The 15,214-nt window shown below is 37.0% G+C and overlaps 1 protein-coding gene across 1 annotated transcript in view; it reads left to right on the forward strand.

Moving 5' to 3' along the window:
• The first annotated feature begins 705 nt into the window (after positions 1 to 705).
• Positions 706 to 15,214, forward strand: part of SLC7A11 (solute carrier family 7 member 11) — an 85,671-nt gene continuing 71,162 nt past the window's right edge. Inside the window, exons 1-3 of the mRNA XM_020888205.2 lie at positions 706 to 1,111; positions 4,679 to 4,805; positions 9,728 to 9,843. Coding sequence (XP_020743864.2) covers positions 835 to 1,111; positions 4,679 to 4,805; positions 9,728 to 9,843 — 520 coding nt within the window. The 5' untranslated portion in view covers positions 706 to 834. The remainder of the gene's footprint in view (positions 1,112 to 4,678; positions 4,806 to 9,727; positions 9,844 to 15,214) is intronic.

Here is a 15,214-nt window from a genome sequence, read left to right on the forward strand (position 1 = left end):
CAGAATCCTTCTAGCTCTGTAAATATTAGATTTGACTGTGTTGCTAGGAAACCCAAAATGAAATTTAAGTAAGCAGGAAGCATTATGAAAACGAAAATTTGTTTTTATAAACAGTGCAGCTTTGGGTTATGCTTTGTGATTAAAAGGTTGGTGTAAACTATTTCAGATGTACACTAAAGAGAAAAGAAACTTCTTACATCGTAGTGATCATTTCCTGTTTCATTTTTAATTTTCTTCTCGTGTAAAGAGCTTTCACTAGGAGTTGCTTGAAATCTCTGGGAAGGTCTGTTCTGAATTTACTACTTCTGGATTGGTTAAAATCCCTTTTAAGTGTGTGCTTTTGTTCTTTGAAAGCTTTGGTCAGTTGAGCAACTTGCTGCTTGTGTTTAAAAAAAAAAAAAAAAAAAGAGCTGAGTAATGCTGGAGCTTTCTCATGTGGCTGATGCAAACCTGGAGAATTTGCATCATCATCTAGCTGGAGTAAGTTGGTGTGACAGGCAAGCGCTTAAATACCAGCCCACGGGGAAGCTGATCTGGTCTGTAGTGATAGGGCGGCAGCAGCAGCCGCCGCAGCAGAGGTAGTCGGGGAGGTGGACGAAGCAGAATACCATGAACGAACACACAGGTGTTTCTGCGGCGTAATTAGATCGCGGAAGGTGAAATACACCTTAGCTCTTTTACCTGGGAGCACAATATCCCTGAGAAACGAATCTGAAAGCAAAGAGGAAGAGATCAGATCGGTCAGTCACCCCAAGAGACACCACAGTTGAAAGTTTGGAATTAAAAACAAATTTTTTTTTTTCCATTTCCTTTTCCCCGCCGCGGGTCACTACCATGGTCAGAAAGCCTGTGGTGTCCACCATCTCCAGTGGGGCTTACCTGCAGGGCAGTGCTAATGGGAGGCTGCCTGCCCTGGGCGGCAAGGAGCCGCCTGGGCAGGAGAAAGTTGTGCTGAAGAAGAAAATCACTCTGTTGAGAGGAATCTCCATCATTATTGGCACCATCATCGGAGCAGGAATCTTCATCTCCCCGAAGGGCGTGCTCCAGAACACAGGCAGCGTGGGCTTGTCCCTGGTGGTCTGGACGGTCTGTGGGGTCCTGTCGCTGTTTGGTGAGTATTGCTGCTTCTCTGGGGGTGTGTCTGTGGGGCCGAGCACTCTGCTGGCCAGGAGAGCAGAGGGCGATTTCAAAGGAGTGAATGAATGGCAGAGGCTACCCCAGATTTTCTGATTTTAGGGAAGGTATGCGAGCTATCTAAGCACACTGTCCACTGTGGGCAGAATGCTGAGTTCCCTGAAATTGCAGGGAACCGATAGTCCATGCTCTCTTTTCCTGACCAAGGCACTCTGCTTTCTGACTTTTCCCTTTGGCATTGAATGTTGATGCTAACTTTGATGACCCAGTAAAATACAGGTGAACTTTCTGTACCCGGCACTTGTGCCGGTGAAGGGATGTTTGGGGTGTCTTGGCAGCTGGCAAGCTGAATGAAACACCTGTGAAGTGAAACCCGGTGTGGCCTATTTAGACACAGAACTGAGTGCTCAGCAGAAGTTTTACTGACTTTTTATTGGCAAAACAAATGGAGGGCAGTCTTTTCCCTTTTAATTTTTTTTAAATTCACGAGCTTGTCAGTTCCTAGTCTTCTTTCAAAAGTCCTTGAATGTGGATCGAAGTGTGATGGCACATAATTCAGCTCCTTTTGTAACTGGGATTATTGCAAAGGGTGTGAGCATATTTCACATTTTTTTATACTTTTCATCTCTCCCCGGTCCCCATAAATTTTTGCAATATAAATTGTAAAATTGGAGTTGGGTATTAGTTTGCTATGTTTGCCCAGGTCTGTTTTCTTACTTTACAGTTCACTTGGTCTTCGGAGACACAGGTCACTGGGCCACCTGTCTGCAATTAGTCTCAACAGAACTGGTAGAATTGGTAGAAAAAATGTGATTATTAACTTTTCTTCAAAACCAAGATCTCTTTTATTGATGTGATGATTAATAATAAAGAGGTAATAAATGTCCCCTCATGAGGTGGGCATATGACTGGAATGCTTCTTGGGTTAGCTGTCAAGGTGTTAAAAACTGGTGAATGGTCAAGAAAATTAAATTGTATTTATACTATGGGGAAAATGTCTAAGATATATTTGCTCTTCTCTGGCAAATAGTCCTTTTTTATTCCAAAAGATACTGCTCTTTAAAGGTATTAACACTGTCCTAACTCTCTAGGACCAAGTACTAACTCTTGGCCCTACATGGACCAACCTGTTTATTCTGAAGGTCTTGGCAATGTTTTCATGCGTTGCTTTGAGCATTTATCTAGAGAACTCAAATTTTCATGATTAGGAAGAAAGTATTTTAAACAAAACTTGTTGAAATAAAAACTTTGTATAGAAATATCAACAGAGGAATTATACTTAGGTGTTTACAAAGGGTTTATGGTATTCATATGGTGTGGCATACACATTTATAGACAAAGAGAAGCCTAATTATTGATCTTCTTAAATGATTTTGTGTACCCTCAGCCTTTAATCTTCTCCAACACTTGGTATATTCAGAATAAATCATTGTCTAATAGGAGAAACCATAACCAATTTCCTGGATTTTGTATACTGTGTGCATGCACCTCCCACTATATGATTCCCTTTTTGTACACTATAAAAGGCTATCAAGATATGATAAAATGGGTGGCTCTGAGCATTAACTAGTTAAAGTGATGTTGACTTGTACTACAAAAATATGCTTCTGCATGAGTGTGTCATCTCAAGCGGTTAAAAATAAGCTAATGGGACTAGCTAAGTTTATACTTAGCTAGTAAGTATTCTTTGGTATACTTTGATTACTGATATTCTTTGATTATTAATCACAGGGAATATGCTCCTATACTAATCTGTTTATCGATGTTTGCATTACATTGGTCACTTGAGCTACTAGGAACTTTTGACAGGAGTACCTTCTTAACAGGAAGCAAAGCAAAATATTAGGACAAAAATTCTTTGTCTTAAAACTCTGGAACTAAGAGTATAGAATGTGTATATTGTGTTTACAATTTTGTTTAAAGTCTGGTTTAATACATGGGTTCTTACATCCTATTTTGAACTGTTTTCATCTGACTAATATGGTTATAGAGCTTGAGACCTTTAAATGAAAATTTCACTTCCCCAGAACTCAATTTAAACCTGGGGCAACCATCCTGGAGTTTAAGTGAAGAATACACAGGTCTAGGTATTGATTCTCTGGAGATAAATTCTGAGGTTCTTAAGACACTTTCCAATAACATTTAGTATTGGATGATTTTTTGTACAGCCTACCAACATGGCAACTGGTTTCCAATAGAGAATGAACTGCAACTAGTTATAGTTAGTTTTATATGGACATACTGTATCAGTGACTCCCAACTATCCATCTGTAGACTAAGTTACTTTAGAATTAGCTGTGCTAATTTTAAAATAATAGATTTTCTTTGATGCCTCTGTTGTAGAGTCTGGCCTCTCTTGATCAGAGAGTAGGTCTGGGGTATGGCCTTGGTGCTTGTATTTTTTTATTTTAATTAAATATAGTTCCCAGGTGACTGTATACAGTGCTAGTTTTGGAAATAGGATAACTAACACTAAGATTTTGCTGAATATCCAAATTACATTTATGTTGGACAGTTCTACCTGAAGGTCTACTGATTAGTAGTGATTTCTCACACTTTTAGTCTCCAGAGTAGCTCAGGCAGAAATTATATCTTACATTTGAGTACTTAGCAGTATGGGTAGAACTTTTCACATGATGTCAAGATATACTTTTCATTAAATATAAAATGAATTGCTTACCGTAGTAGGTAAAACTGTCTTTCATGAGGTGCTTTCTGTGTGTCAGGCCCGTTACTGTCCTTGGCATTCGTTTTCATATTTATACACACAATCCCCTTATGAGGTGAGAATTAAAATCTTCATTTCTCAGAGGATGAGGTTTCGGGAGATTACATAATCTGCTCAAGTGTTTGTGAATTTTATTGCTAAATGTTAAAAATTGGTTTATAATTAATTTTATCTCCATGTTCATAGATGTGTTATAGCATCTCTTTTTCAAAACTTTTATTTCAGTCACCCAGGAATGATACTCTGAAATATATCTATAAGAAACTTTCCTATTAATAGAATATCTGAGTCAAATTAATTTTGTTGATAAACAAAACATATCCTATAAATTAAATGAAGCCTTTCAAAACCTTGAGTCCATCCTTTTCAGGAGAAGAGAGGAATTTTATTTATTTTGAAGTGTCACAAAAACATCATTTATTAAAAGGATGCTCAATATAATGAGGTCAATTTTATACAATTCTTTGCCTTGATGTGAACTTATGTTCTTCAAAAATGGATTATTATTATTATTGGCATCTATCTTCTTTCTCTTGTTCTCAGGTTTGAGATTCAAAATTCTTAATAATATTATATTTTTTTAGAAGTTTGTCTTTACCATTTCAAGTAAAATTACCTTGAACAGAATGAATGAGAGTTCAAGCTTGAGGAATGAAGGTCCTTAGGAATTTGCTGAGTATTGGTTATTTGGAAAAAGGGTGTCATTCAGACCAGAGGATGTAACATCATCTCATGAAACACTGCTGTGTCCATTCTACTGCTGAATGACTTGGTAATATTTTAACCTTGTGCCTTTTTATCATAATTACTTCACAGGAGCCTTGTCCTACGCTGAACTGGGAACTAGTATAAAGAAATCTGGTGGTCATTACACATATATTCTAGAAGTCTTTGGCCCATTACCAGCTTTTGTGCGAGTCTGGGTAGAACTGCTCATTATACGGTAAGAGCCTAGATAGAAAAAAATTAAGGAAAAATAAACCTATTCATTATCCCATTTTGAATTGCTATGATTATTTTTAAATAATTAGAAATATGTATGACTATGTGGTAAATATGTCTCCTTCAGGACATAAGATCTGGGATGAAATACCTTTCTCAATTAATGTTTTTAATGCCATTTTGCCACTGGCAGTAGTTTTCTAACCATGCCAAACTTTCAAAGCATCTGCTTGTTGTTAATATTCAGCTATTCTGTATGTCATTTTCAGGAAAGATGCTGACCTGAAAAGAATATGAATTGTCAAAATCTACCATGATAAATCAGACCTTTTGTTTGATTATAAATTGTAATTAGACAAAATTAAATGTTCTTCTAGGAACTGGAGTTTCCCTTCTTGTAGATTGCACCATCAAGCCATCTTAAGTTTACTCACTTTTCGTGACTAGGAAACTCCTGTTCCTAGCAACTTAGTATGTCATCAAGTTTTATATTCTACCAAAAAAAAACCCAAAACAAACAAACATACACTTGTCACGAATGACTCATATCCTCACATTAAACAAATCAGTGAACTACATTTGCAAAAAGCTTTTTTGATTATATTGTTGTAAGAATACATTCTCCTTCCTGATTGCCTTTGTTTAAAATCAAACCAAATAATGCTAAGTCACTCTGAATAGCAAATTTCCTCCAATTTTGTGGGAAACTTATGATGTCACATGAGAACCTCAGATTATCCTTAAGGCAAACTACTTCCATGAAATGTGACTAGCACATTCTGACTGCAGAATTTAACAGAAACAATTAAAGAAACTTGCTTTTAGTGTAAACTTATCAGACTTACACAGCTGAAAGCTCTTATCCTATCATTTAGAGCTAAGTGGTAAATGCAGAGCTAATAAGTATTGACTTAACACTAATCTTGATTTTTATAGTCCTAGGAGTCTCTTTTGTAGTAAAGAGCTTAGAATAGTATTTACATCTTTGTAAAGTCTGTTCTCATTTTAAGCAATTTTGCATTACTTAAAACTTGTTATTATGAAATAATGATAAAGAAGTATTTTGTTCCTTTTCTAAACTCTGGAATTTGCCTGGGAGGTGCCTTCCACTCTTTTCTGATAATATGAAGATTACTCTTCAAAGGTCAACTTTTCCACAGTTAATTTCCTGTTCACCCTAGTTTATAGTATTTCTTTCCTCTCTTAATTCTTCTGAAAAAAAAAAATGCAGTCTCTGGTTCTCATTTGACATTGAACATGCTGGCTTATATTCTTACTGAATATTTTAGGAATCTGTGCTCTGTTTCCCTGTTAAAATTGCAAGCATTTCAAGCGTATAAAACCAGGTCTCTCACTTTTTGTAACTCTTGTACTACTTATTATCATATATTAAATGCACTGATTGTCATATATTAGATTCTTTTTGAATAGCAGTTGAAAAATTAAGTAATCATTCAATCTCTCAGTAAGTTATATTGGGTTGGCCAAAATATTCATTCAGGTTTTTCCATTAAGATGGCATGGACAATCCCTAACAGATTTTTTGGCCAACCCTAATAGTTTGAATAAAATATACTCAGTATTCAAAAAAGTGCAATACTTATTTAGAGTGGTGGTCTGTTAGAATAGTGGGCTGTGGGGCCTGATGCAGCTGAGCTTGAGTCTCTCTCCAGCCATGCACTGGGCTAATTGTGTTGGCTGGTTAGCCATGCTTTGGTTAATTGCTCAGCATTATGATGGACTTGATCATTCCATTTGCAGTAGCAGCACCAACACAGTGCTCATTCATTCATCTATTCACTCCTCAAATTATCCTGCTGAAAGGCGCATGGCAAGTTAAAAAGATCTAAGGTGAAGTGAGCCTCAGTTCTTATTCTCAAGTAGCTTGTAATCATATTACCTTAGAGTGCTACTTCCCAGGGTGTGTGTTTATGGAAGCAATTACCTAAATATATTCTAGAAGCTTTTGTAATGGATTCATATATTTCTTTGTAATAATGGGCTCACATTACTCAGTTGGTCTCTCAGAATAATGAATGATTTGAGGGGTGACAAAGTACCTGAGTAGTTAAACATTCCTCTTCCACTGAAAGTACCCATGGTACCTAAATGTTGACTATTAAAATTGTACTTCAGATTAAGTCACTTATGTCAGAAATAATCTGTAACAAATCTTAAAAAGAAATCATACATCAGGGGTCATTTGAATTCATACATTCACCATGTATTCGTTAGTTTTCTGTTGTGTGACAGACACTTTACTATACACTGAGGATGAAATAGTGATTAATATGGACACAGTCATACTCATGAAGCTCATGGTCAAGTGAGGGAAACAGTTATCAATCAAGACATCATGTAAGAGAATAAAAAGTTACTACTTTTTAAGGAGAAAGGAGAACTATGAAGTTCCATAAGAGAGTATACTCTGGGAGATCTAATGCAATCAAAGGACTGAAGAAGCTTCCTTGGGAAAAAGATTGAACTAAGACCTGAGGTATAAGAAACTGTCAGGGAGTTTCAGGGGCTCACTAAAATGACATGATGAGATTTTAATTTACACATCAGAAATTTATAAATGATGGAGAATAAGAAAAAGTATCTTGTTGTGGTCAGGAGGAGATTGTCTTGGAAAAGAAAAAAAAAATCAAGAAATCTCACTACTGTGCATCTACACTGAGGAAATCATAATTGAAAAAGACAGAGGCACTGCAGTATTTATCGCAGCACTGTTTACAATAGCCAGGATATGGAAGCAACCTAGATGTCTGCTGACAGATGAATGGATAAAGAAAATGTGGTACATATATACAATGGAATGTTGCTCAGTTATGAAACAGAACATATATGAGTCAGTTTTAATGAGGTGGATAAACCTAGAGCCTGTTATACATAGTGAAGTCAGAAAGAGAAAAACAAATATCGTATATTGACACATATGTATGGAATCTAGGAAGATGGTACTGATAAACCTATTTGCAGGGTCGCAGTGGAGATGCGGACCTAAAGAACAGGCTTGTGGACATGGCGGGAGGGGGGAGGAGAGAGTGGGGTGATTTGAGAGAGTAGCCTTGAAACATATACATTACCATAGATAAAATAGAGAGCCAGTGGGAATTTGTTATATGATGCAAGGAGGTCAAATCTGGTGCTCTGTGCCAGCCTAGGGGAGTTGGGATCGGGTGGAAGCTGGGAGGGAAGTTCAAGAAGGGGACATGTGTATGCCTATTGATGCATGGCAGAAACCAACACAATATTGTAAAGCAGTTATCCTCCAATTAAAACTACATAAATCTATCCTGGTTTCTAATACCAGCAGGTCAGGGTTGGAATACATGCTGGTGGTTGGTTTCCTGACAATCTATGGGTTGGACCTGGAGGTTGAGTAACCATGAGATGGAAGATAAACTGAAATGGAAGACTTGGCATGGGAAATTAGATAATTCCATTGACTTGCCTGAGTATCTAACAAACATGTATTCATATGTAGTATATTTAAACTGGAAAGGCCTGTGTCATTCTCTAACAGAAAATTGAAAAACTTAATTAGAATCATTTGCTACCTGTTTTATTATATACCTGAACTTATTTCATTTTCTTATTCATGTTTTCTCTATTTATAAAGTTACAAGACTAATTTTATTTTTCAACACATACTTTTCACCTAAATGTTTCTACGGAATTAAGAATAATCACTTGGCTTTTCAAGGTTTTTCTGTATGGAAAAATCTAGACTAATACAATGTTAAGCATGTAAGCATATATTTGCAATGAACACTTATTAATACTAATTTTTTTAAGTTGAGTTTTGTGTTCCTTTTCTAAACCCATTAGACTATGCTGTTAACTCATTCCTACTCTGCTGGAGTTTAATTGTTGATTTCCTGAGAAAGGAGACTATTTCTTGTGTGGCCCAGCCCTATTGGGTCTAAAGTAATAAACTAGATTTTTAAGAAAAAGTCAAATATGGGAGGGAAGAGGAAAGCTGACAGCACCCAGACTTGTTCCCAAGCAGATGTGAGGTTTAAAAATTAGCTACCAAAGTTGCAGATGGCATTTCATTTGGAATATCTGTGATGACCTAATCAAATATAGGCTAAAAACTCAACATTCAGAAAACTAAGATCATGGCATCCAGTCCCATCACTTCATGGCAAATAGATGGGGAAACAATGGAAACAGTGAGAGACTTTATTTTGGGGGGGCTCCAAAAGATGGTGACTGCAGCCATGAAATTAAAAAATGCTTGCTCCTTAGAAGAAAAGCGATGACAAACCTAGACAGCATATTAAAAAGCAGAGACATTACTTTGCTGACAAAGGTCTGTCTAGTCAAAGCTATGGTTTTTCCAGTAGTCATGTATGGATGTAAGAGTTGGACTATAAAGAAATATGAGTGCCAAAGAATTGATGCTTTTGAACTGTAGTGTTGGAGAAGACTCTTCAGAGTCCCCTGGATTACAAAGAGATGCAACCCAGCCCATCCTAAAGGAAACCAGTCCTGAATATTCATTGGAAGGACTGATGCTGAAGCTGAAACTCCAATACTTTGGCCACCTGATGCAAAGAACCAACTCATTAGAAAAGACCCTGATGCTGGGAAAGATTGAAAGAGGGAGGAAAAGGGGACGGCAGAGGATGAACTGGTTGGTTGGCATCACTGACACGAAGGACATGAGTTTGAGTAAGCTCCAGGAATTGGTGATGGACAGGGAAGCCTGGCGTGCTGCAGTCCACGGGGTCACAATATCAGACACGACTGAGTGGCTAAACTGAACTGAATCAAATATCGAGTTCTGAAAAGCATATACTTCCCTATTTAATATGTTCCATATGCTGAGTAACTGCACCTCAATGTAGAAAAAGTTAGTGAAAGTGCTATTTTTTTTTTCCTGTGGTTAACTTAAATGTGCATTTCTTCTAGCCCTGCAGCCACTGCTGTGATATCTCTGGCATTTGGACGCTATATTCTGGAACCATTTTTTATTCACTGTGAAATTCCTGAACTTGCAATCAAGCTCGTTACAGCTGTGGGCATAAGTGAGTATCATAGGTATAAATATGAAAAAAACAGTCCCTACAAAAGTGATTGGAGACAACATTTCTTGAGACTTTTTGCATGGTGGTACTACTACTCACATAGTGTTCTTCTTGCTTACAACTGCTCGCCAGATTTGTATTGGAAAACAAAGAAAAAAATAAAGGTTTGGAGTGATGCCTGCTATGACATTATAAGCCTATTTTGTATTGGATCAATAGATATGATGGCTAATCTTTTAAAACAGGCAAACAAAACACTTTGTTAGTAAAATAGTAGCTTGATTGTGCATAAAAAGAGATTTTACAAGTGAAAACCCAATTTTTAAATGGGTGTTCTGAATTATAAAATATCCTTTCTTAGCAATAACATGTAGAAGTATAAGGCACTTACCCGCATGGAATGGTGTCTGTGTGTTGGGTGTGTATGTTGTGTTCATGAATTTTCTAGTACCAGCTGCCACTCTGTGTTCGGATTTTAGCTATCCATTGATGGTCACTAGACTTCTTCCAATGTTTGATTATTAGTAGCATTTCTCAAATAGGGGTTTTCTTTATCATTTCCAAATTAGGAAGTTGCTCATTTTCATCACTGGGCACAGATATTAGAACTTTTTTTTAAAAAAGGAAGTAAAAAAAAGCGGAACATGCACCACATGACCTAAGTGATGTGAGGCTCAGTATGACTCTAACTTCCTATTGTAAGAGACAGGTGAACATTTCACAGTAGAGAGGTGAGTGATTAGTAGGAAAGAGTAAGGAATTACACATAAAATATCTCTAGTACTGGGTCCATATTTCTGGACTTAAATAGGTTCATCCTGGATTCCCCCCTTAATTCATGAAACATAATAATTGTTATGTGGAATATTTGAAGGAAAACCAAGCAAAATACTTGAATGAGATATTTCTAAGTTCTGGAGAGGTAATAGTGTCTCGATTGATCTTACCCTTTGCACACACTATGGCTGTGAGACTTGGGGTCAAGTCACGGCTGCTTTCTGCACCTCAGTGTTCTTATTTATAAATCATGTCCAGTCTCATAAGGTGTCTTTTGAGGATTAAATGCTATTAAAAGAGACAGTGTATATAAAGTGTTTTGAGTAATGCTAGAAAAGTTTTAAGAGTGAAATTACAAATGGTAGCTTTTTATACTCTTGTGGGAACACATCAATTTCCATAAGACCAGAGCTTTAACTAACTGCTGTGTTTCCAGCCCTTCACATAGCCCCTAGTATGTTGTTTGTGCTCAACAAATATTTGTTCATGACTGATTTTAATGAGAAGAGATGTAGCATTCTTCTCTAGTAGAGAAGCTAATGGAATGCCCATGTGTTAAATTTAGAGGACATCTTAGAAACATCTTCACGTTTCTCAAGCAGCAGGAAATGGAGGTAAATGAAATAGATTTTTCTCAGATCTAACACCATGAAGTTTTGATTTTTTGAACCATTTTAGCATTGTGGTTATAGCTCAGGCTCTGGAGGCAAATAACTGAATTGAAACTAATTGAAATTTAGTGTCTGGGTTTTCAGTTATGTGATTTCAGGATAAATATTAAATATCATTAAGCATCAGTTTTATTTATTGGTAAAATACCTGTGAGATGATAATTTACCTTGAGTGGGTCTGGAAGGATGAAGTTAGATTTTTAAGACTTTAGCAGAGTGCCTTGTCCATAGAAAGTTCTTGATAAATCTAGTGTTCCACCTAGGGACTGGATCAGTAGCCACTGTTGTACTCATTTTATTCTTGTCTCTCAACTGATCAAGGCAGAATCATATCACAATTATTATATTTTGAAAAGAGAAACACAGGGGTAGCATTTTGAGAGCTCTGTAATTTTCCAATCAGAGGTTACTGATTAAAAGCTGAAACAGCAAACTTTCATTATATATCATGTAAACATTTATAAATCCACAGCTTGGATTGAGAAGGACTTGTAATGAATTAGATAATGACAACATATTACGATTTTGGTAAATCTAGATAGTTCTTTTATTTGTCCCAATTCTGTTAAACATTTTAAAGGGAAAAACTGTATTTTAGAGGAGTAAGTGGAAACTGTTCAAATCAAAAATTAAAAGCAGTTATAGGTAAGAATGATTATGTTGCATTTTACAAAAGCTGTAGTAGAGTTTGGTGATGGTGTAACTAACAAAGGGCCTGAGTAAATCTGGGATGAACTTAGTCATGTTCTTCCATTTTTACCATTAGTTATAACATTAATTTACAGATTTTGATGCAAGCTTGAGTTTTTGAGGAAATTTGTTCCTAGGATCAGAAGCATTGAAAGATGAAACTACATAGTCTTGCAACTCGGTGGCAGGTGATATAAATCAACGGCCTAATTGGAAAAGTCAAACTGTCTCTGAGAACTTAGCTTTAAAGCAACAGCAGGTGGAGATGGAGATTGAAAAGGAGAGATTTACCTGGGGGCAAATCTCACATTCTGTAGGGTTCAAAGCCAGGAGAGAGGTGATTTTCTGCCTGCTGGAGGTTAAAGGTTAGTGAGATGTGGAAAACAGTTTAATTGCATGAATTGCTTCCCTGTGTTCTCCTACAGGGGATGGAAGCAATTTGTGGTAGTTTGAATTCTCTAGTTCAAGTGAAGAAGAAGAACAAACCTGAAGGATATTGTTATGGTCAAATCATAGAAGAAAAGGAATTTCAGGGTTTGTGAAATGTTAACCCATCACTTGAGAAGTGAGAGTGGGGTGGGAATGTGGTGTTGCTAAATACTAATTACCCCTCTGGGGCTTCCTGGTGGCTCAGAGGATAAAGCGTCTACCTGCAATGCAGGAGACCTGGGTTCAATCCCTGGGTTGGGAAGATCCCCTGGAGAAGGACATGGCAACCCACTCCAGTACTCTTGCCTGGAAAATCCCATGAATGAAGGAGACTGGTAGGGCTTACTCCTCTCTTCTTTTGAAAGTATTCAACTTCACTTCTCTCAAATTAATAAAAGTGAAAAGTTTTGGAGTACTTCCCTAGTGATGCAGTGGTTAAGACTTCTGCCTTCCAATGTAGAGCATGCAGGTTCGATCCTTTGCATGGTACTAGGTCCCACATGCCTAGGAGCCAAAAAACTGAAACATGAAACAGAAGCAATATCCTAACAAATTCAGTAAAGAATTAAAAAATGGTCCACATTGAAAAAAAAAATTCTTTAAAGAAAAAAGGGTTTTGCTTACTCCAAGTCTTGTCCATTCTGGCAAGAATGTCAGGCATGCGGAAGTTGAGTAGGGAAATTTTATATATTCACATCTGTCTTCTCTCCTCTAGCCCATTGTCCTTAGGTAAAGGGATATTGCTCCCTTTACTTTCTATGGAACTTCATGAATTTCACTTTCCTCGAAGCTTCAATAAACACTGAAGTGTGTTCAAGAGTTAAAATAAAATGACATTTTGTTTTTGGTTCTGGTCTCCTGAAACCAGACCCTGTTTAAGCATACACTTGAGTGGCAGAATATTCTAATAAAAGTACCTTATGTCAGATGTGGGCTCTTATCTCAGACACATCCTTAACAACCTCTCTGAGTCTCAGTTTTCTTATTAGTTTAATTTACCTAGGTGAATAAAGAGCCTTAGCTTCTTTCCACAACCTGTGGGAATAATGGGAGAAAGCAAACAAAATAACACTTGTGATTATTACGTGAGAAAAAGAGATAGCCATTTCTATAAATGCATTACTGTATTTTCTCAAACTACTCTACTAGCATCATTAAATTACAAGAAAGAAAGTCTAGGCTGAGGGTTGTGCTAGTTTTTCAAATATTGCACATAAAGTGGCTCTATTTAAACCCGAAATTGGGCTATTTTTTCTCCTCTTCTACCATAACTAAAAACCATGACAACCAATTCTTAGGTAGAGATATGTAGTATTGAAATATACAAGGACTTCAAAACAACAACCATACCCTTCAGGTGGATGAGAAATAAAATGTGGAATCAAAGTGTCTTGAAATCCCAGCCAAGATAAACATGACCCTTAGCAGAGAAGAAGAGCATCAGATGTTTGAGAGAACTAGTGAAATCATATGTGTCTTTTGACCTTCTTCCTCATTGTTACCTGTGAACTACTGGTAAAATTGTGGACTCTGGAGTCAGCTTACTTGGCTTCAATCTTATCTTCACCTTTACCTTTGTGAACATGGACAAGTTAAGTAACATCTGGGTTCTCAGCTGTTCATCTGAAAAATAATGCTGACGATGGTACCCAAGTCATAGAGATATTAGGATTAAATAATATTATCCATGTAAGGTCTTTGCACAATGTGTGTCGTATAATAGTGTACATTTGTTTAACTCTTACCATTTTTATTCCCAATAGTGAGATCCTAGATATAGCCTCTCTCCTTCATAACGGTGTTTATTGCTACATAGCTCCCCTGAAATGAATCCATCCAGGAAAGAAATGCTAGCAGAAAAATGGAGGCAACCCCAGCAGCTGCTACAAAGAGCAGTGAACAATTCACTTCAGCTCACCATGATGCATCCGTACAGTATCCATATATTTTATCAGCTTAGCACAAAGCAGCCAGAAGCCAGGGAGAACCTGAACCTGGGGAAAAACAACAACAACAACAATATATCCAGACTCAGTAACCTCATTCTGCAGAACAAAAGACAAACTTGAATTACTGAAGTACAGAAAGAAATGCTTACTAGTCCTTAAATCATGGTATCAGTTTTTAACACTCCCCTAAACATCCTCTTCAAATGCAGCTCCCTTCCCTATATATTTCTGGTTGCCAGAGTTTATACCTATAACTTTCATTGCTGCATTTCAGTTCTTAGCAACCAACCAGCACCATTAATAAGTAAATAAAAGCTATATGTCTCTCTATTTTCATTTTGGTAACATTTAAGGTCAGCAAAAATAATAATAATAATAAGCTCAAATTAAAGGTAATTTTTAATGCATGAAATTAGCAGTTATTATTCAAAGGAAGTGAAGTTAGGATGAAAGCTTGCTCAGATTTCTTTAATGATTACAGTGTAAGTAGATTGTAAGTAGAAACTCTGGAAGCTCTTAGCATTTAGTGAATCCCAAATCCCTTTTCAATATGTTGGATAAGCAACATACGTGGACTTAAACTTCTCTGTAAAGACACGTGATGAAACAGCAGTTCTCACCACTGGAGGACCTCCACAGTGCCTCTGTGCTGGCCGCCTCATTGCTTGTTAAGCTGTATGCCTGCAGGGTCATAGAGGTACATCTCAGCTGGAATTTGGCATATGGAGTAATGAGGGCAATGTCTGGATGCTCAGATAAAGCAGGGTTTTGAGAAACCTTTTGAGAGAAATCAGACTTAACCAGAATTTTGATTTCAGCTGCCTGAGAGGAAAGCAAGGTGAGATTATCAATTCA

Source organism: Odocoileus virginianus, chromosome 12 (genome assembly GCF_023699985.2).
Source record: "Odocoileus virginianus isolate 20LAN1187 ecotype Illinois chromosome 12, Ovbor_1.2, whole genome shotgun sequence".
In the NCBI taxonomy this organism is placed as follows: Eukaryota; Metazoa; Chordata; class Mammalia; order Artiodactyla; family Cervidae; genus Odocoileus; species Odocoileus virginianus.